At 40.1% G+C, this 21717-nt stretch overlaps 1 protein-coding gene across 1 annotated transcript in view; it reads right to left on the bottom strand.

The window, feature by feature from the left end:
• Positions 1–665: 665 nt before the first annotated feature.
• The window catches only part of LOC137261302 (uncharacterized), a 75755-nt gene continuing 54703 nt past the window's right edge, over positions 666–21717 (bottom strand). Inside the window, exons 2-4 of the mRNA XM_067799026.1 lie at positions 15150–15264; positions 3355–3620; positions 666–2885 (exon numbers count right to left, since the gene is read on the bottom strand). Of these exons, the coding sequence (XP_067655127.1) occupies positions 2803–2885; positions 3355–3620; positions 15150–15264 (464 nt within the window). The 3' untranslated portion in view covers positions 666–2802. The remainder of the gene's footprint in view (positions 2886–3354; positions 3621–15149; positions 15265–21717) is intronic.

Raw genomic sequence — 21717 nt, 5'->3', positions numbered from 1 at the left:
TTAATGTACTCAAACGTGAAATGCTGGAACTTATTCGAGTATTTGATATATCAGAGTTTTCTTGATTAGTTCAGTTACTGAAAACCGTGTTTAATTGTCTACAAATGGTGTATACTAACTGCCTTGAATTGTATGCTAACCATGACGTATTTATAAACCGTCATAAACTGTTTGCTGACTATGGGCTAATCCTGTATATCAAACCTACAGCCACTGGTGACCGTACTTACCTAGACAAGATGGACAGTATCAGTAGATCCAATGAATGAACACACGGCCATTTCGAAAGGTCCCACTTTAAGTACGAATACCGATTTGGATTGTGCCGTTTTTTTTGTGTGCCAGTACAGAAAGGGTTAAAACCTACATACATAATCTTGATGAAAATCAATACAATGTAAATGATAACATGGGGTAAGACTGTGCAGACTGGCTGGGTTACCGTAATATTCATATAAAACCAGAAATTTACGAATGAATTACATCGTGAGGTCCAGTAAGAACGGTTAATTGACAAACAAAATATACAAAAATATACCACAAAGCGTTTAAACAATCTAACAATATATATATATATATATATATATATATATATATATATATATATATATATATATATATATATATATATATATATATATATATATATATCCTTAATGGGCGGCACATACTTTGTACACAAATATATACACATAACGTACCACGCGATAAGCGCCCATTGATTTCATTTGATCATCATTGTCATCATCATCATCATCATCATCATCATCATAAGCATGACCATGAGTTCAAGGTCATTTGCCAACGTGACGTACAAGACTTCGACGACGACGAAACATAAACTATTAAATAGGCAATTTAAACACTCAAAGCATGTTTCACTATGACCACTCATTAACTCGACATTCCAAAATACACGTGTCGGATTAAACTGACAAATCCCTTCCCACGGTCATTCTAATTCCTCAGCAGCAACTCATCGTGGTTTTACCTGTCTTGAATAACATTTCACATTTCTAACAGGCCAGACGAACAAACAGTGTTTGATGTAAGTGTAAATCGAAAACAAACTGTTGATAAATTAGATTTTGCGTTTAACGTCTACCTATTCATGCAACAGTTCGTGAACAGTAACATGAGGTTGGGTCATTGTAAGCATCAGTAAATGGGTTCAAAGATGACGTGGAAAAATATAGTTGTAACCCCTAGAATGATTTTGAAATGTTGTCAATATGTGCCAAAACATTCCCAAATTCATTAATTTTCAAATACTGGAGGTCAAAGATACCCGTTAACTATTGAGTATGTAGTAATATTTCATATAAAAGAAGTGTATCCATTCGTTTGATACCGGTTACTGTTGAAGAATCAATACCTTACAAGTAAACACATGTCATATCTCGAGAAGCTTACCTCACCTTTCTTACGTACCATCAAATGATTTCTGTTTATCCAAACCTATACTATCCTAAACATTCGGATCCCCTATAAATCAAGTTCTATGAAATTGTGCGTTTGACTCAAACTGAGTGGCATTTTAGTTGAGTTAATTCACACCAAATATAGCTTAATCGAACAGTTCTTAGTAAAAATAAAACATCTGTTTGGTAACAATCATAAACATATAAAACAAAACATGAATATATTGGCAATTAAGACAGTAGGTTACTGCATTCATGCATACACACGCATATATATATTAACCCTTGCAAACATATACATTTGTTAATTGGTCCCCAATCTGGAATTACGATGTTAGTTAACAAAATGACCTCGAACTGAAACAAGGTGGAGCTCTCTACCTCACAACGCTGTGGGTTAAGAGTGAATGAGTATGGTTGTACGCCGCTTTCAACAAACTTCAACCAACATAACGGATGGGACACCAGTCATGGGCTTCACACATTGTACCCATGTGGAGAATCGAGCCCGGTTTTCAGCGGACCCTTTTACCAGTAGGCAACTAGCCTTCCCCATGTGGGTTAAGAGGGTCTCAATTAAATTAATATGTATTGAAAGAAACGAACATTAAAAAAATCACGGTTTTCCCAAAGTATTTTCACTTCCTGATGAAGACTGACGACTATAATGTGTACATCTGCAAATGCCATCCAGCTTTATTTAAAACCGTTTGATGGTTGTAGCAGAAATATATATCACGAGCAGACTTCACAGCGCCCGAGATTTTTGTAACTTTCTTTACAAAGGCCCACGATCATGGTTTACCCCGTGGTTTTATAGACAAGAGATGTTTAGTACCCCCTCTAAGTGCTGAATGATTTGTCAGTGAGAGAGAAAACATTTCATAACGCTGAGAAATGTAAAAAAACCCAGTCCTTACAAGATGTCGACAACTCCTTGAACATTTTTTACATGAGGTCTAAGAAGGAATGTTTTAACAAGGCAAGGAAACACGACTAAATCATGAGAAACGCGACTAACATTCTTTCGCATACCAAAACATATACACGTTGCTTAACCCCACTTATATCAACCCCACCCTGATAATTAAGTGATATGTATGAAATGATAGATATTCTAATTGCCCAGTCGTGACTGAGCCAGTTTGATTAACGCATGGATGAAAAGCGACATTAAATTATCATATGCTTAAGTCGCAAATACAGATAGCTTTTCTGTTGACCTTCGGGTCAAGGGCACTATCCGACATGGCAATTGGTCAGTTGCAACATAAATGAATGTCCAGCCTCATGGAACACACGTAATGGGTTCCTGCTTGTTTTCTCCAAATCAAACAGTCAGACCACACCCTGATGACATTCTAAGTGTATCCATGAATGGTTATGGCACCGGACATGTATGCACCAATACCAGCAAGCTCAGCAGTAAATATGTCACATGATCACAGCTCTTCACCACGGCACCTAAAACAGAGATTAAATGTTATATATGAAACTGGTCAGATGGTAGAACGTCAAAGAGTACGTATTCTCAGCTGGCTATCCGGAACGCCTGCATGCGAGTTTAATGCTGGAGCCATTTGCATGGTACGTTAAATTCCAATGCATAGAGATAGTCTATATCTCTTTATATGGAATCGGATGATAATTAACCCTGAAAACCATAGATATGTCATAATTCATACACAGACATACATTAGCCTTGTGAATCCTCACATGGGTACAGCGATGGCCTTTTTCCGTATCTTCCTTTGAGTTAACGCATTGCTAAAGGTGACAATAAACCACTTCCTCAACTGGATATTGCCGTCTTGCTACACATACATACCTTGGACCAAATCAGTCTCACTGTTAAACCCTCACGCCTATTATATAACACTTTGACAAGTTTTGGACTAAACGTCTCACAACGAAAAATCAATGAAGGGCTTACCACTACCGCTAGCTCCTCCTCCCTCATGCCCCACCGTATACCCGGGGTCCTTGCCACCTCCTTTAGAGGTGGTGGCGGGTGTGGGCGTCGGTGAGGTATCTTCCTTCTCCTCATTCTCTCGGATAATCTTCTGTATCTTGAGGAAGTACTCATTACTGAGGCGGCAGTTGTGTGGGGAGTGGGTGAACGACTGGTGGATGAAAGTTATGTTGTGAAAACACCGGGGAACGTTCTTGGCGACACAAAACCACAATTCGTGCAACGCGCTGAAAGGTGAAAAGAACATGCTTATCAAAATGTCTGGTGAATGTTTCACTTCTTGTTACCTCTAAGCAACATGCAGCAAACCTTGTTTTTTCCAAACGATATTCTGACGACTCCACAGTGTGTTCATACTTTTTTCCTCAAAAACAAAATTAACAAATGAGGAAATATTGCCAATAGTCTCCAGAGATAAGTCTCCACAAGTAACTGTTTCTACACACCAGCTTAATACTTCCAGAACGGATCAATTACATACTTTTAAAATTAGAAGTCTTCTGTAATGTATACTGTTACGAACAATGGACTCGACTCGATGACATCCTTGTCTTAAAGAAATGTGTTCACTGTGTTTTATGCTATGTGTCTTATACATTGTTACGTTGAAACACAAATATATTCTATTTATGAGTCCTTTCAGACTAACATCGTACTGATCGTGTCTGATCTGGTCTGTTCTTCCAGTTTTAGGACTACTTTAGAATCCCAGAAAACCCAAGCTTTCACTTTACCAGCTAATGAAACAAACACCAGCCTCTTCTTCGAAGGAGGTGTTAGATGTTTGACTAAGGCGTTTATGTCACTGATGTTTGGTTTCTTGTCGATAGTTGCTACAAATCGCTCAACAGAATTAGATGAGTGTGCTTAAACATGACATAAAGTCTCACAAATTCGGTCGGAGATGCATCCAGCGTTGTCGATCTTTAAGCGTCTGAAGTATCAGGCTGTCTGCTTGTGTATTTGGTTCAAATGCAGCCTCCTCTTAATGAAGTACTGCACTTGATACAGCTAGTACGTATGCACTATAAATTCGGCATACATGAACATGCAGCCGCCCCTCCCACATAACGGGGAAGACTGATTGATGAGGTTTATCTCACGATGTAATTATATATGATGCAGTATATGAACAGGATAAACGTATAACCGTTACTATATCAAATTACGTGTATACTAAGGCAGAACTAAATTCAAGATCCCCGATGGGGATCGGTGAGAAATTCGACAGTATATCCATACCTGTCGGCTATCGTGTGTGACATGGCTGAATGCGTGCCACCATGACCTGTAGTTGTGGATCAGAGCTCATGTCATCCACTTCTAGGATAGACTCCATCACTTACACACTACATGGATAATATAGCTCACCGACTCTAAAGTGCGATCTTAGGCATCTCGTATTTATCAATACTGAGATATTCCCTGGCATTATTGCCCTTGGGGGTATTAGCCAGCGATGAAAGACATGCTGGTCAGACTGCTGCGATACTGTGGAATCAATGGTCAGCCATGGAGGCCAAACACTACTCCGATCAATTGTCTGGACTTCGCTGGATTATCCCGTCATCTTATACACAGTCTAGACCTTGCAGGTTATGACCGGAATCTTATTGTATCCGTCTGGACATCGTCAAGTCATGACGATTCCATGGAGATCTTATAGGCTTCATTTGTATATGTGATAGGGCCCAGCTTCTGTTGGAGTTATGCTTGTGCTTTTATAGTAATGAATCCATGACTGATAAGACGCCCCTAAGATAGTACCGGATATCTTGATCGTAGCATCAGGATTTTCGTTATAGATCGTGGGAGGGAAATATATACGGAGAATCAATGGATCCATCCTGAAGCTCCTCTGAGGGTCATTGATTGAAATGCAAGCTCTTATAAATGTAAGATTTGCATCTAACGTGATCATATTTTATTCAAATTGTTTGTATTGCGATATCTATTATATTAACACGAGTTGATAAAATTTTTACAATCCGAAGTCGAGGATATTTTTATCTTTATGAACGAGTGTTGATATAAATGACATCAGTAAACACGAGGGTGACATTCTATGTATCATCAAAATCATTCTTCTATAGTTTTCATGGGAAAATGTATATCTCTCAACACAGTACTACCATTAGACTTGCAGTGCAGCGTCATGTTCAAGACGTCATAGCATTGTCAGGCCACTGTATATCAAAACGATATCTCCTAGGAGATATCACCTGTGCAACATAGTTTCAGATGATAAATATTCATTATTACTATAGCCATTTTCATTATTGTGTCATAGTTATGCGTCAGGGTTTATCCCCAGTGATGACCAAGGGGACGGGTCCTAACCTGGCCATTACTCACATCCAAACAACAAACTAAGTGACTCAGTGCTGAAGGTTACAAGCAATTCATGGTCCTGTTACGACATGCGTGCTCGCAGCTTCCCGAAGAGGTGGACAAATACACGTACATCTGTGTAGAAACAAGCAGTCTCACGTCCGACATGAGATCAGCTGCATCAGTGACATGTCATCATTCAATAGCGTATCCCAGTGTTAACGGTTTACGTGCATTGATGTCACCACGTGGGATGACATCAGCTACATGATGGCCATCGACTGTCCGTTATGTCTCGGGTCTGGTTCAGATTTAATTTTTAACAGACCACCGCCATATAGCTGGAATATTGCGGCATAAAACTCAACTCAACTCAACTCAACTCAACTCAACTCAACTCAACTCAACTCAACTCACTCACTCACTCACTCACTCACTCACTCACTCACTCACTCACTCACTCACTGTCATATCTCACGTTTGTGGTTTGTGACGTGACTTGTTTTACGAATCTACGTATGCGTCCCCCTTTGGCATGAAAACATCAAACACGAAACATCAAATGGAAATACCATAGCATTATGTTTACATTTTGATGGCAAACAAATTAAATACACAACGTTAAAGCTTCCATATATTCTATTTAAAGAAATACAACTGAAGAAGGAACAATTTTTCGGGAATTTTAACATCAAGTGGACCCAATTTGATATATGTTGCAAACAATTGTTATAAAACCACCCAGATCCATGTGCTTTGTATCATATTGCTCGCATGTCCAGCAGACTTTTCACAACGCTATTACAGACAGTCTAATAGTGTGACTGTTAATTTAAATTGAAATTAAAAATAATACAATGGCAAAAATGTTCCACAAACGTAGCGACAAAGCCACATTCTGAAGGCAGTACTGTTTTGCTGGGAGAGGTCAACTGTCGCAGGCAAGCAAGAGGCAGTATTCCGCACGTCTACACTAGGTCGGTGTTTACCTTTCATTACTGTGGCAAATTTTCTAACACGTTACGTGAATTCAGAGGTTGTGTTAAAAACAAAAAACGGGTAAACTAACAGTATCATAGGGAAGTGTAAAACAACATTAAAATGGAAAAAGGAGAAATGTCTCGGACACAATTAGTATTGTATGAATGCTGTGTAAAACGCTCCCTCTTACTTAATCGCATATGTCAGTAGTGTTACATAGAACACAGACACACACACACACACACACACACACACACACACACAGAGAGAGAGAGAGAGAGAGAGAGAGAGATACACCTTAAACTGTCCGTTAAAGTGATTAGGTATAGTTTTAAGCCGTTTAAGCAATATTCCAGCGACATCACGCCTGGTGACACCAGAAATGTGCTTCACACATTGTACTCATGTGTGGAATCGAACTAGGAACCAGGATCTTCGGTGTGATGAGCGAACGCTTTAACCACTATGCTACCACACCGGCCCTGCTCGTCAAAAGGACGCACACATACGTTTCTTAGTCGTCTAAAGTCAATCGGAATCTGCTAAAACATTAGGAGAGAGCAACTCTGTTCTCCTGACAAACTCATTTTTTATAGGTTGTTCTCTTCCAATTGATGCAAACGTCATTTCACTGAAAATTGTTAAAACACATAAAAGTATTGACTAAGTGTTCTCTGTAAACATGCACGTGAGCACTTTTGGTATCGCACCAAGGATACACATTTATTTCTTCCAGTAAACATCCCAAACAGTCAATGTAGTTTACACATGAACATACCAACATGCAAATACAGCTACTAAATGTCACTGAGCGAACCATATACAGCGGGTATTAAAACTACACGCCCACCCAAAGTAAAGATACATTTCCTCTATGTCGTAAAAAACCTCGATAATCCATCTATGTTTTTGATTCTTATCAGACTGTAGTTATGTAACCCAACACATTTGTTGTTATTTACTTTGAGTGTGTTTTGTTTTCCCTTACACTCCACAGTAACAGCTGATGTTCTATGTAGGTGAGCGAACTGACAACCTGTTGTAGATACAGGCTCAAAACTCACATGTGGTTTAGAAATAGAATTAGACTGTTCTTCTGACAAGCGCGGTAAAGTTTCAGTGGTTTTGCTTAAAGGTTTGGCAGCGCAAGATCCTGGTATTCGAAGGCAACAAACATGCTACACAGACAGACAATGATCCATGATCTATCGCCCTGAGATTTGGAAGAGACGATACATTATTGTAAAGCCCAGGTTTGCTATCTCTCGCAGTGATATTGCTGGAAAATTGATAAAATCGTTGTAAAACCATACTCAGTACTCACTATAGGTCGACATTTAAATCGCTAGTATTGGGCACCATATTGTTCAGGAGTCACATCCAGTGATCTGACCTAGAGCAAGGCAGACAATGTTTAGGTATAAACACATTGTAAGCTTGCATCTTTTCAAACTTGCCATCGCATCTGGAACTGCTGTTTAATAATTCCATTAACACCTGAGAAGCTACATTTAACAATATTAGCCATTTATATTGCATGTTGATATGACGCCATACTACCTTCACCATATAAGCAGGTAATAAACTTCTATTAACACCAAAGGATGGCGACTGACATAATTCGCGGTGCCACCTCTGAAAATACATCACGAAGCAGTCTCATATCCGAAACGTACAGAATCTGTATTGTACTCAATATTTTCTTGTTGTTTTTCATACAACTTATGACCAATTCGGAGTGTTGGTTTTGCTCTTTGTCTCAAGCATGAATCTCAAGCTTCCATCTTTTCTCATCGACTGATTGCTTTTGATAGCTGTGGTGACACCATTATTGGTCATCCGGGGACTGCCGGCTAGACATGCCTCGTATTCCCGCCATATGGATGAATGGTTGACAGACGACAGAGCTTTCCGTACTCATCACGAAATATTGCTTGTTGGGCCGTGAGCGCTCAAACAAATGACTGAATCATTGCAGGAATTTGTACATTTCCATAGTAACCTGGACACGTTTTGTTGTAAATGAGAGAGTGATGTCATCAGTGTCGAGTCAACACATGGTTGTAGTGATTCATAGCGGATATTAACCGTCTTCCTTATAAATGATCCACAGACCAAATATTCCGACATCCTGTCCAAACCTGGTCACCTACTGTAGTGATAACGAATATCGCGTTAGTACTGGCAACATGGAACGAAAAATGTTAGGTTCAAGAAAATCGATTTCTGAAACCTTTCGGGTGAGGCTAACCAGATGATAGCGTTCCATCAAAACAATGACAAGTTCATCTGTGAAGTATTACCAAGGTTTCTATTTTTGTTTCCATTCTGCAAAGATGTAACGTAGCGGCATTTTTTGAAAAGTCGATAAAGCCGAACTATACATATTTGATTATTTCCACATGAAATTTGAACCAATAAAACAAACCCAATTTGTGAGCAACGAACCAAATTAATGAACCCAACATTTGATCATTTAAAATCGATTCTGGGAGGATGAAGCTCATGGAAGCGTGCCATTACGCGGGTGTTGTAGGAGATTAATAAGACATACAACCACGAACACTTCAAGACATATCTCCACATTGAGCAAACAGTTCTACAGCATCCACTAAACATTATACAAGACGTAGAAATGTTGACTGTGAGAAAAGTGAATATTTTCATTCGGAACCATCTTGGGTCCAGTACATAATGACCGTCTTGCTACAGAAAGGATTCAATGAATGGAGAGTATTTGTGTTAAGACAATGTAACTTGACCTGCAAGCTAGAAAAGAACAGATGTCATCATGGCTTTTAGATACTATCATTCGTAAAACGTCCAGCCGAGCCTTCTGTTCAAGGAAGCCACGGTATTTACTTTGATTCCTTATCCGGAATAAGTCGCCAAAAGAAAATTTAAAAAATGTGTTTTTCTGTATATGGGTCACCACTAATGACGAGATATGAGAAGTTACTGTGCAGTGAATGAATTGGTAATCAGCTCTACATTATGACAATTACATCTACTTGTTCTCTGTTGGCGTTGATGTGCGACAGCATATAATAATCACGAGTATAGTCACAACATACACCGAATATTTTACCCACGAAATTATCACCGTATGTCTACATTTTATTATAGACAAATATCTTTGTCTCACATATACATTTCAATATTACCTCGAAGGGTCAACTGCTGACCCAAGACAAGTGCAACCAGCACCTGATTACATATTTCAACAAACCTCAAAACGACAAATCCGTTTCCACTTTCATAAGACATCACTGCCGAGTCGATTGTACAATTGTGACAATATCATGAGCATATACTAGTATTTGTTTCAACAGTATTACAGCTGTATGATGTCGTTTGTAAACAAATCGAGTCTGGACCAGACAATCCAGTGATTGTTACTATGCGAAAACCTGTAGATGTACTCGACAGATAAATAAACACATGACTTTACACAGAAACAAGAATTATTCTGATTTGCGTTAAATGACAATGTGTAGGTCCTGACCGCAACCTGAGTAGGTGTCAACTGTATTACATACAGTTGGAGTGAGTGAGTTTAGTTCTACGCCGCTTTTAGCAATACCACAGAAACATCACGGCGGGGGACACCAGAAGTTGGCTTCACACATTGTACCCATGTCTGAAATCGACCCCGGATCTTAGCGTGATGAGCGTCATAGGCTATCTCATCGTCAGAGGAAAGCCTGTTTCAGGAAACGACTGAAGTAATAACAATATGTGCATTTATATTGCGCCTAACTCCACTCACGAGGTGAATGCAGTCAAAGCAGGCATATTATTACCCCGGATAACCCAAGCTGCATGTTAGGCGCTAGAAGGTTATAGTCACATGACTTATTCCATCATTTTCTGGTGGGTGAACAGAGGCAATTTTGAACAAGCTCTCTTGCCTAGGGTGAGACCACATGCGTCATGTGCTTCGTTGTGGGGCAGAACTGCAGTCCTAGAGACTCTCAGGCGTTAAGCTTCCGGTCACCCATCCGTGCACTGTCGGGGCCAATCGTTGCTTAATGCACAGGGCCACACGCCACCAAGTGCTTTGCCATTCCAGACTCAAATACCACCTAAGCTCGCTTCGAGGAACGCGAGACATGTTACCAATGAGCTGGTGTCACTCATTCTACTGGATGATGAATGAATAAATGAATGAACGAATGAATCTCTTTATTTTCTCCAAACTGCAGTCCGAAGATCATTGTAAACATATACATAAAATATTTACAGCAACATTATCACAGCAATATATTTATAATACATTCTCATAGTCATATATAACTATACCATATGTACAAAGAAAATAATGAAAGGTCTAGAATGCAAGGTTTAGAGAGGGAAGCAACGAATATAAGTATTTACAGAAGAGGACAATCATGCATCTCCATGACATTTCATCAATATCGTTAGTTATTGGTGGTTCACCTCCAGAAAACAGTGACAACATTTCACCTTCAGATAGTAGTTCTATTTGTACATAAACATCCACATCAAGGAGATCTATCAGGTTTGAAAAGAAGTTGTATCTGTTGTACATATAGTGTTCCTAGTGCAGAACTGTCATTACAATATCTTACAATATCTTTTTTTCCCCTTGAGCTGATTAGTACACAAAACTGTAATACATCTTTAAACTGTGGGTAACGATACATCAAACAATACAATCTATGCACACCAAAGAAATGTGGGTCAGGTGATATCTATTGATGTCTTGTCTTACACACACTTGAGAAACTCATCGTTCAGTTTCAGATTCATTTATACAACTTATAATTATTCTTCGCTATGTCGATTTATATGGAAGCCTTCCAAAATCTAGATAGCCACTAGGATAACTGAAGAGGTTGTATTTGAAACTGGTTTGAATAAGTGTATCACATATACTATGTGAGGCAGCTCTTCTATTTTGAAAGGTAGCTAGATGTACACAGAAAATATCTTTGAATGGAAAATTACACTTGCTGTTACACAGCTTGCCAAGAAATAATAGTCTACATTTATCTATATATCCATCAATGCTCCACAATCCAAGTTTACCTTGGACTGAAGCAGAGGAAAAGCGCTTACCGAAGCCCTGAATGCATCTTTACCTCGAAGAATTGGTAATAGTTCACAACCGTAAAAGCTTGTTGGAAGTATCATTCTTTTCCATATTTTAACAGAAGTAGGGTGGAGATCTTTACTGTTTAAACCAAGACTTTTCAGAGAATTTACAGACTGCGGTGCTCCCTGAGACTATGAGCATACTTTATATTTAGGGGACAGATCAGACGAAAGTAAAATGCCTCCATACTTGACACTTTCACTTATTGATATGTCTGAGTCACTAAATTTGGAAGAATAATTACGAAGGCGTTTCTTATATTTGCAGAAAATGACACAAGTGCTTTTAGAACCGCTATACGTTAGACACCACTTACAAGCATAGTTGTACACAGTATCAAGTGATGATTGAAGAATCTTAGTAGAAGTAGAAGTAAAAGTTGTGTCGTCAGCTAATTGAATACATGGGATATTAGTCCCACGTACATAAATGTCATTGTTCAAATTTCTAAGTTCACATATCAAATCATTAATAAGAACAAGGAAAAAACCAAGAAGAGACGACTCTTCCTTGCTCAACACCTTGCTTGAAAACATATTCATTTGATCTGAGACCACAATATTGCACAAAAGCAGAGCTTGATGTACAGCTTTGATATAGGAGTTGCCACATTTTGCCGTTAATGCCCATTAGATATAACTTTAAAAAGAGGCCATTATGCCATATGCGATCAAACGACCTCTCGTCGTCCCCTCGCCATGTGCATTCCACCAGGCTCACAGAGCTGTCACAGCAACACACTACCCTGGTCATCTCATCCTTAACGTTAGTGAGTGAGTGATTGAGTGAGCGGGTGGGTGGATGGGTGAGTGAGTGAGTGATATGATATTTTACATTGCATCGGCAATATTGTAGTTTTATCTGTAAAGGACAAGAAAACAGTAGGTCAGCCACACTAGTCAGTTGGACATTGCAAAGTCATGTCTGTATTGCCTGTATCGGCACGGCATCGTTGAAGACCGGATGCCCGAAACGTCCCTGAATATTTTATGTATAATGATATTCAGATCAACAGCCTGAGAGTGTCTAGGCAACGTTTTATTGACTGAGATTAGCATCTTCTTTTGCCGTTGTTGCCACCTGAGGACTCACTGATTCACTGTAGCACGCTACATGAGGGCGGAGCGAGACACGTCATGAAGACGGATTTTATAGTACATGTGACTTTCACATGCATATTCTGGCTTAGCCGTGGTACAGACAGACAAGAGTGTTGATATGAATATCTGACGTCATTGTCATCGGTAATAAATTAATAGTTAGAAATGTCATGAACGCGATGTGTCTCACAACAGACACCCTTCTACAACAGGTGCGACTGATTAGATGAAGCGAATGGTTTGGCGTCTTTCAAAATATAATTTTCACTTCCATCAAGTCCGAGGAGATGATGGTCTTTGTTATTTAGGTAACGTTCTTAATTTAATGCTGGGGGTTGGTAGTCACACCCTATATGCTGTTGACAATAAAAAATCATAATTATCGTCAATATGTGACCCGCCTTATGATGATAAAAGCGGGGGTATGAAACAAGACATATCTTAACTGTTTGACGACTTGAAAGAAGGGAGAGAAATTCTGTGTATGGAGTCTTCAGCTCATAGTTCCAGCTTCATTGTGGACTTTCCAACACTGTGTCGCAGCTAGACAATGTCATATGACACTGATGAAATGTCTGCCCTCCTCACATATCCTCACATATCGATGGCAAGGCGGAAGTACAAACCATGGATCAATATTTAATGGTCTAGGCCTGGTCTTCCTTATCAAGCATTCAGTGCATATTAGCAAACATCGACCAATATAGCCCGCTGAAAGAATTCATTCTCCAGGGGAAAATCTGCCATTTCCTGATTATTTGATCATGTGTTACTGTAATACAAAAGGCACGAAAGCATAATTTTCAACGAAAAGATTTGAAAGAAATACCAAATTATTTTAATGAAAGGTTAACTTTAAGAATATATTTGAAGAGATTATTTAATGTATTGAATGAATTCCTGTACACAAAAAAATATCTGTCGTGTATTGCTTTATCATTGCTGATTGTGAACACGAAAACGTAGCAATAACATGTCTATGAACCTGAGTGAGGGCAAACGCTACATAAACAGCAGCCAAATTTGTCTTCCCTGGCAAACTGTTTGGTTATATTTCAGCTGTTGATGCAATCGTCAGGGGGATGTTGGTACGTTTCAGCAGAGCTTAACGTGTGAAGGGAGCGGTATAAATGATGCTAATAGCTTAACGGTGACCTTCACCACAGACAGCTGACCGGATGGTTCGTTTGATTGACAGGGAGGAGGTGAGTGAGTGAGTGAGCAAGGGATCGTAAACGGAAATCAGGGTGGCGCAAGATAAGAGCCCAGCATACTCGTAACAGCCCATCTTGATAAAACCTGAATGTTTCTTGCTGCAGTAAAACACCCTTTATTCACACGTACACATTGGGGAGGAGGGTTCAGTTAAGTGACAATGATGCTGCACCATACAGGCGTGGGAAGCAGCCTCAATGCAGCACAAACACAACATGTCTCGTGTCTGTGTAGTGGGCTGTGGCTTAAGGTTTGTTTATACATTTCGGATGACCCTTACAGATGAAAATCTCACTTTATAGCATACTTTTCCTTTCCCCAAAGCTGTGTTCAAGGCCACCTTGCTCTGGCAGTTTCAAACTGAAACGGATGACGTTTTTTGTCAAGATTAACTCTTTTATGGAAAAGAAAGGAAAACTTTTAACGAGTGCAAGTGTGGTTATTACATACGTTTAACATCTCTTGTTTATGAAGTTAAAAAGGACTAAAGGTCGTCTGTAACGCCATCACTAAATAGGTACTAGGTTATGAGGTGTATGTCACTAGCGAGGGAGTTGGTGCTAGGAAGGCCTAGTGGTTAAAGCGTCCGCTCCTCATGCATACGACCCGGGTTCCAAATTCCCCACATGGATACAATGTGTGAAGCCCATTTCTGGTGTCCCCCCGTCGTGATATTGCTGGAATATTGCTAAGATCAGCGTAAAGCCATACATACTAGTGTGCACTGGGTATTACGAAATGATCGAGCTTGTTAAACACGAGCATGTCGAAAGGTTTAGGTTTGCGATGACAAACGCATTTATCGGGTGAAAATTGTGACGTCACAGACACATGTCACAAGGACTCCTTGACAGAGATTCGTGCCAGTCAGGTAGCTAGATTCGATTATGGGTAATACCAGATTATGCTATAATATTAGAATAAATATGTGCACGTTTGAATTTCTGCCAGGGAAGAACAGACTTTAAACTCATGTACCCCGAAGGAAAATGCAAACGAAAAAGACTTACTCGCACAACTCGTTGCTATGGTTGATCCCGATTTGTCTGACAAGTTCATTGTTCTCCGCCCTGCAGGGTTCCTGGACACTCATCAGATCACTGGATGTGCATGTCAGACCAGACACTGGAACAGAAATCACACATTCTCAGACACGGGAACAGTGGATGGAATCAGGGAACAGGTGAGTGCAGGACGCTGTATGCAACAGTCACTATATCGGTTAGCATTACGAATTCGGCATATTCGTGGTTGACTGCATGGGAACATCGGGTACGGGGTGCAAACTCAGCCAGGCAAACAATCCCCATCTGTCGGCTGTCTGGGGAAAATTCGACTGTTATCGATATCTGGACTACTAATGCGGTTTTAGACAGTTTCTGTCAGTTGTGTGGGTGGCGGATTGTTAATAACAGAAAGATATACAGGCAGGCTACGTTAGTTAGATTTATTGATGCCATGAAAGCTTATTTGTTTATGGTATAAATTGCTGACACAGCAATAAACTGTTATAGGTAGGTCGTGCATACCCATGCCGCGGCCACCGGGTGTCATCCCGTATGATGCCCAGTGATCCTGTGGAAGCTGTTTAGGAAGATGACAAAGACTGATGTTTCCATGATGTAAAATAACATTCTTCCATTCAGTTGACATATAGAAACCAGGTATGTTGTTTGAATATAGCCGACATAACCACTTTAGTTATTTTGGGTTATATGGTCTTTTAGTCGTGTATGCAGTAGTGTATGCAAAGCCCTGTTGAACACATGTCTCACGTTGAGGAAACAGAACGAAACAACTTCACTTATTTTCCATTCTTCCGCTGAGTGTGAAAATAACCAGGTCAAGGATACCGCAAATAGCTAAAGTGACATAATCTGCATCAGCCATAACAGGAAATGCAACATATGCATTGCATGATGGGATCTCAAACACGGCCGTCCTTGGAACGAGAAGAGTTACACAATACAGACAGCCTTATGACAGATTCAGGATCGATGTGTCTGCGCTGACTGGGAGACGTATTAAGAAGAAGCATAGTTTTAACAAGCGAAACACGGGAAGGCAAGCTTTTGCAGGCTTGCGTGATGGATAATAGCAATTATCTACATGTTGAAAACTGTACACGTTTGTGATAATGATCAAACTGACACAAACAATGAGCAGAACATGGAGAGGTATCATACTGAGGCATGGACAGTGCTTTTCAACGTTGCACCATTCGAACAAGTAGTAACTGAAGCAAGTTAAGTGCCAAGTTGATAAGGAGGAGTATATAATATACCTGAGACGATTAAGCGGAAATACATCAAAACTGTTGTTCTTTCAACAATAACAACCACTGAAAAATGCATGCTTCATTTCAAATTAAGACGTTTCTTGCTCTGCCACGTGTACAATGCTGTGATGGATTTAGACCACAGAGGGAAAAGATTTCAACTTACAAGATGAGATCCACACAAAAACAAACTAGCAGCAGACATTAGTCAGTGAACATATATAAGTCCATATAAAAAGCCCAACGTAAACATTTAAAGCATCACTTCCGCACCTTCATGAGGATTTAGAGCCGAGTGTCACTAATTAGACAAAAAACCACCCCAAACCTGAACGCTTTCCTAACACGATGAATGGCTTAAAAGATCGTAAACATGCTCTTTTCTGTTACGCTTGTTTCTGAAGTGTGAGTTCCTCGACAGTGTGATTGGTATTGTTCGGCCTCGGACAGTTACTAAATTTCTGTTACCCACGCGAACGGGTATAGTGCTTATAAACCTTATTCATAAACGGGGTGGCACCGGATTCGAACTCACCGCCACAGGTTCGTACCCAAAGTACACAAGTCGAATTGGAGAGCTGGGACACCCGTGTCCTCGGTGAAAGATGATGATCGTGCACGACGTCAGTAACGCAAAGGAGGCTGACAGTGTTCATTGCTGTGCTTCAGTAACTCCAGAAGGTGGCCAACTCTGCTGACACCTAAACATGTTTCTCCACACCTCATCATGTTTTATCTTTCAGGGTGTCACCACAGCTTGTCATAATTCCCTCTGTACAAGATACACTTTGTGTTAGTGCTGCATCTTGTACCTGCTTTGTAGGTAAAACGGGTATGCTTCAATGTCAGTGTTATAAATGAAAATAGCGAAAATATGCTACCGAATCAATTAGTGCCAAAGTCACCCGTTGAACAGGTGCACTGAACTACGAGTTGTTTTCAAAGTTTTTGTGATTCAATCTTTCACGAGAAAGAACACCATGAACTGAACGCGGTCTCTGTGGATGAGATAAAAAGATTAGATGAGTTTCCCATCTCAGGAAACGCGCACTTCATTTTGAGAAACAAACACGAGCGACTAGTGTCAAATACTTTCACAGTTTGGAAGGAGAGGGCAGTGATCTCGTCGCTTCATTAGCTGTGTTTGGCTAGGGTTACCGCATCGCCCATAGAGATGCACCAGAGAGCTTCCAGGAAGTATTCACAATATTAGCTGAGGAAGTTGTTAAGACAGCCTGCCAAAACATATGCGTTCACATGAAACAGGAGAGTCCTATTTATTTTCTAACTTACGTCTAATTTGATAACGTACGTGTCGCAAATAAACAATGGAACCTAAGCTTAGAAATTTTAATAACAACGAAATTTGTTTACGATCAAGCACACTATCGTGAATAAGCACGTTCGCATTCCAAGATACATAACCGTAGGTCATATTGCCAGACGAGAGTGCATATTCAGATCGATCGCCTCGCGCCTAGACCCACACATCCTGGTGTGGTCAAGGGACCCAACTCATCAGGGAATGTGGGCTACAGGACCTGCACCTTGACATGCTGGTTTGATTCCTGGTTACGTCACTCAAAAAATGAATCAAATAGGATCCCCTTGCTACCCTAACTGCAACTCGTCATCAACAGGATGAATATCTGTTTCAGTGTTTCAGTGTTTCAGTGGTACTTCATACTTTACTTCAGCCCCGGTCTTTAGTAATTGCCAGTTCTTCATGAGTACGAGGGTGAATGGTGATGAAGTGCTGAAGGTGTGCACCCGTCACACAGATATGGGCGTGGCATGAAACTACCATTTATCCTAGGCAGAATGGCGAGTTGGGGTGGAAAATGGTTCCGTACAGATATCTTACTCATTCAAAGAAAATGATTTTTTAACGTGAAATTTGTTGCATAATTATTTAGAGTGTTTTGTAAGTGATCGCTGAAACTGCATATCACATGAAGGTGATTTTAATAATTATTTTGAAGTCGGAAATGGTGAACAGTTTAGTAATGAATGTAGAAGTGGAAACACAAATACATGATAACGAAACTACATACAGCATGTTTTAATTTTCAATTCGAAAGTACATAAATGTAAAAATAAGAACTGGGTGTTTAATCATCCTTTACTTTTAATCCTATCACTTTTTACTCCCTCTCTTAGCTGTATAAGAGACAAGCGTCTGTGTTTGTATAACTGTACCTAACAATCCAGTGATAGATATTATGATGAGCGGGTGATCAGGCTCACTGACGTGTTTGACACATGTCATAGCATCACAGTTGCGTCATGTTTAATTGTCCAAATGCTGCTGATCACCTGATTGTCTCGTCCAGACTCGATTACTCATAGACCGCCACAATATAGCCGGAATATTACTAAGTGTGGTGTTAAACCACAACCCAAGCCAACAGTTTCATCAGCCGACACCGACTGGAAACAGGAATGTAAACTCAGATACATAATAGTGATCTGTCAGTACCGGAACCTGTGTCATGGAAATCCGTTGCTTGATGAAGATCCACCAGGCCTGCCTTCTTAGACTGGTTGCTGGAATATCTTGGAATTCTCACAGAGAAAACGGAAGTTATGTTAAACGATATATCATGATTCCCCATCGCAACCGAATTAAAACATGGCGATGTGGGGTTTTTTTCTACATATTTTAAAAAACTATCACGAAGAGCACTGAGACAATGACAACATAACTTGATAGCTATTAAGGCAACGCGACACTGCTTGCAAGCCAAACTAGCTCATCATTGCTTCTTTGCCTGCATTCATTCATTCACAGAACATGCCCCTGTTAATGGTAACCCGATACCCTTGTATTCTCAGACAGCTATTCTGGTGTTTTAACCGTCTGGTGCCTCCCAGTGGGTTCCTCAATGGAATTCCAGGGCTTGACAAACACACTGATGCCCCAGGTGGCTGCCTGCCACTGTCATGGCTAAACTGGTAATTTTAGGAAATGGATAATATTTTTTAAAGACGGGTTTACACTTTAGGCGGTTTGTAAAAATATCTCCTCAAATTACCTAAATGTATTTTGAGAGAGAGAATTAGAATTAACGTCAGCGTGTTAAGCGTCTAAGTGCATCATGCTTTGAGTCATGTTACGATACAGAACAGTTGCAGTCATGCATGAACTACAAATTATAAGCGCACTTCGATGCTATGACCTGCCGAAAAAATTTGAAACTAAGTCGGTTTTCTCAATTAATAAAATACCCCACCCAACCCATCAACCGACTTTAAACTAGCACGCACCCACGCACACTCCCACACACAAGCGTGTACCTAAACACTGTTAAATAACCTTGAAAGAAGTCCGATTCCCTTACCAAAGATTGAAGAAAATTGACATCTTCGATTTCGACAAATAATTAGGTTAATATATTGCAGAAGGCTGGTGCAATTTGATGCGTCACAGAGAAATTGAAACATGATCCGAAACTGCAAATCCTCTACTGGCAGAGTGTCATTGACATCCTGCATATGATTGGGAAACATTGCTGAGCCTGGCGGCACGTGTGTATATGCTTCAGAAGCCCGTGTACAATAGAGCAACAAACTGGGGTGGGAGTAGACAGCAGCAGGGATGTTAGCTGACACTCCTACTCGAGGGTATCCTGTGTATCCTGCTTTCATCTTCACAGCTGGGGACTTACACAATAATTGGGAAAGACTTAACTTTCATTGTTCAAAATGCCCCATCTGTTTTCATTTTGGTAGTGAGCACGATAGGTTTGATATAGTTTGAATTGACAGCCTTATCAAAGTTGTAGAATTATTGGAACTATTCTAGTTCACGTCTATATCTAAACTTATTTACCTGGATATTGAATAATGCTTTAACAGAGAAACATGTCTCCTGTAAATAGTAATAGAATTTTATGTTAACATAAACCACAAGAGACGACTAAGGTTAAACTGACGTGAAACAAATCAAAAGGATCGGGGTTAGAATCGATCTTCATTAAGCCACACTTGTCGTCAAATGCGACCACTGGGACTGGGTGGTCAGACTCGCTGACTTGGTTGACACATGTAATCGTATCCAAATTGCTTAGATTCACACCTAAGCTGTTGATTGTCTGGTCTGGTCACGATTTTGTACAGACCTTATAACTGTACTATCGCTATGTGCGGCGTAAAACTAAACTCACTCACTATCTGACGAAACAGATACTATGGGGCATGCAAAAGGCAAAGCAGCGGCGCAAATCACTGAAACTTCCTGATGACACCAAGTTTTCGGGAAAAGGGCAGCTTGTCCGGTGATGAATAAACGTTCGAATGAAAAATATATGTCAGTAAGGAAGTGAACAAACTACTCCATAATAACAACGAAATGATTCTGCTGCATACACAAATTACTTTCAGACTATCAGAGAAATGACCCCAGATTAAACAGAAAACAAACATACTTGCCTTTGCATGGTGAAATACTGCTCTGATACAACATACATCAATACAGCCTCTACCTTGTGCAGAGCGAACTTGATTGCAGACAGTCTTTCCTGAGAGATATTCTTAGGTCGTTATTGTAACATCGTAATAACAATAACATCGTAAATATTGAAGATAAGGGGTGACCGAGTCCACTAGTTCATAGATGCTTCAGTTCTATCCCGAGAGACTTAAAGCCATGCAGGCATCAGACGCTGAACGTAAGCACTGGTAAATGGTGACACCCAATACGGGATTCAAACCTACCATCATAGGCTTATGGTTAGGAGAGAAACACACATACACTGTCTCGCAAAACTCGGCCTTCCATGTCGCTATGTGTATCACATCACACGGCAACTCTAACAAAAAATGTCAGCTTGCTACAGAGTAAAACTGTACCTAAATACCAGCTTGCCACTAACTCAGATTGTACCCCAAAATACCATCTTGCCACAAAGTAAAACTTTACCAAAATACCAACGTTCCACTAAATATAACTACTAAAGTACCAACTAGCTACAAATTGAAACAGTACTGAAATACCCACTTGCAACACAGTAAAACTGAATGCGCTTACGGTGCACGGTAGAGGACCTCTGATGGTCTATATTCAGTCTGACAATGCGCCCCCACCCACACACTAACGTGCGGTAATAGACTGCTGTATGTCAACTATTTATTTGAAAAATGCACTTTCCATTGGGGTGAGCTTGAGCTAACTAACACCCCAGAGCAGCTTTATCTCTTCAGATCGCGGTAAATACAGCCTAACCAGTGGGTAATTGAACATGAAAGTCTTTCATCTTTCGTCTGTCAAACATACACTGCTTATCTGTCTTGTGTGTACT

This window comes from Haliotis asinina, chromosome 14 (assembly GCF_037392515.1).
Source record: "Haliotis asinina isolate JCU_RB_2024 chromosome 14, JCU_Hal_asi_v2, whole genome shotgun sequence".
NCBI lineage: Eukaryota > Metazoa > Mollusca > Gastropoda > Lepetellida > Haliotidae > Haliotis > Haliotis asinina.
Note: the sequence above shows the minus strand (reverse complement) of the source record. Positions and strands in the feature narration are given on the sequence as shown.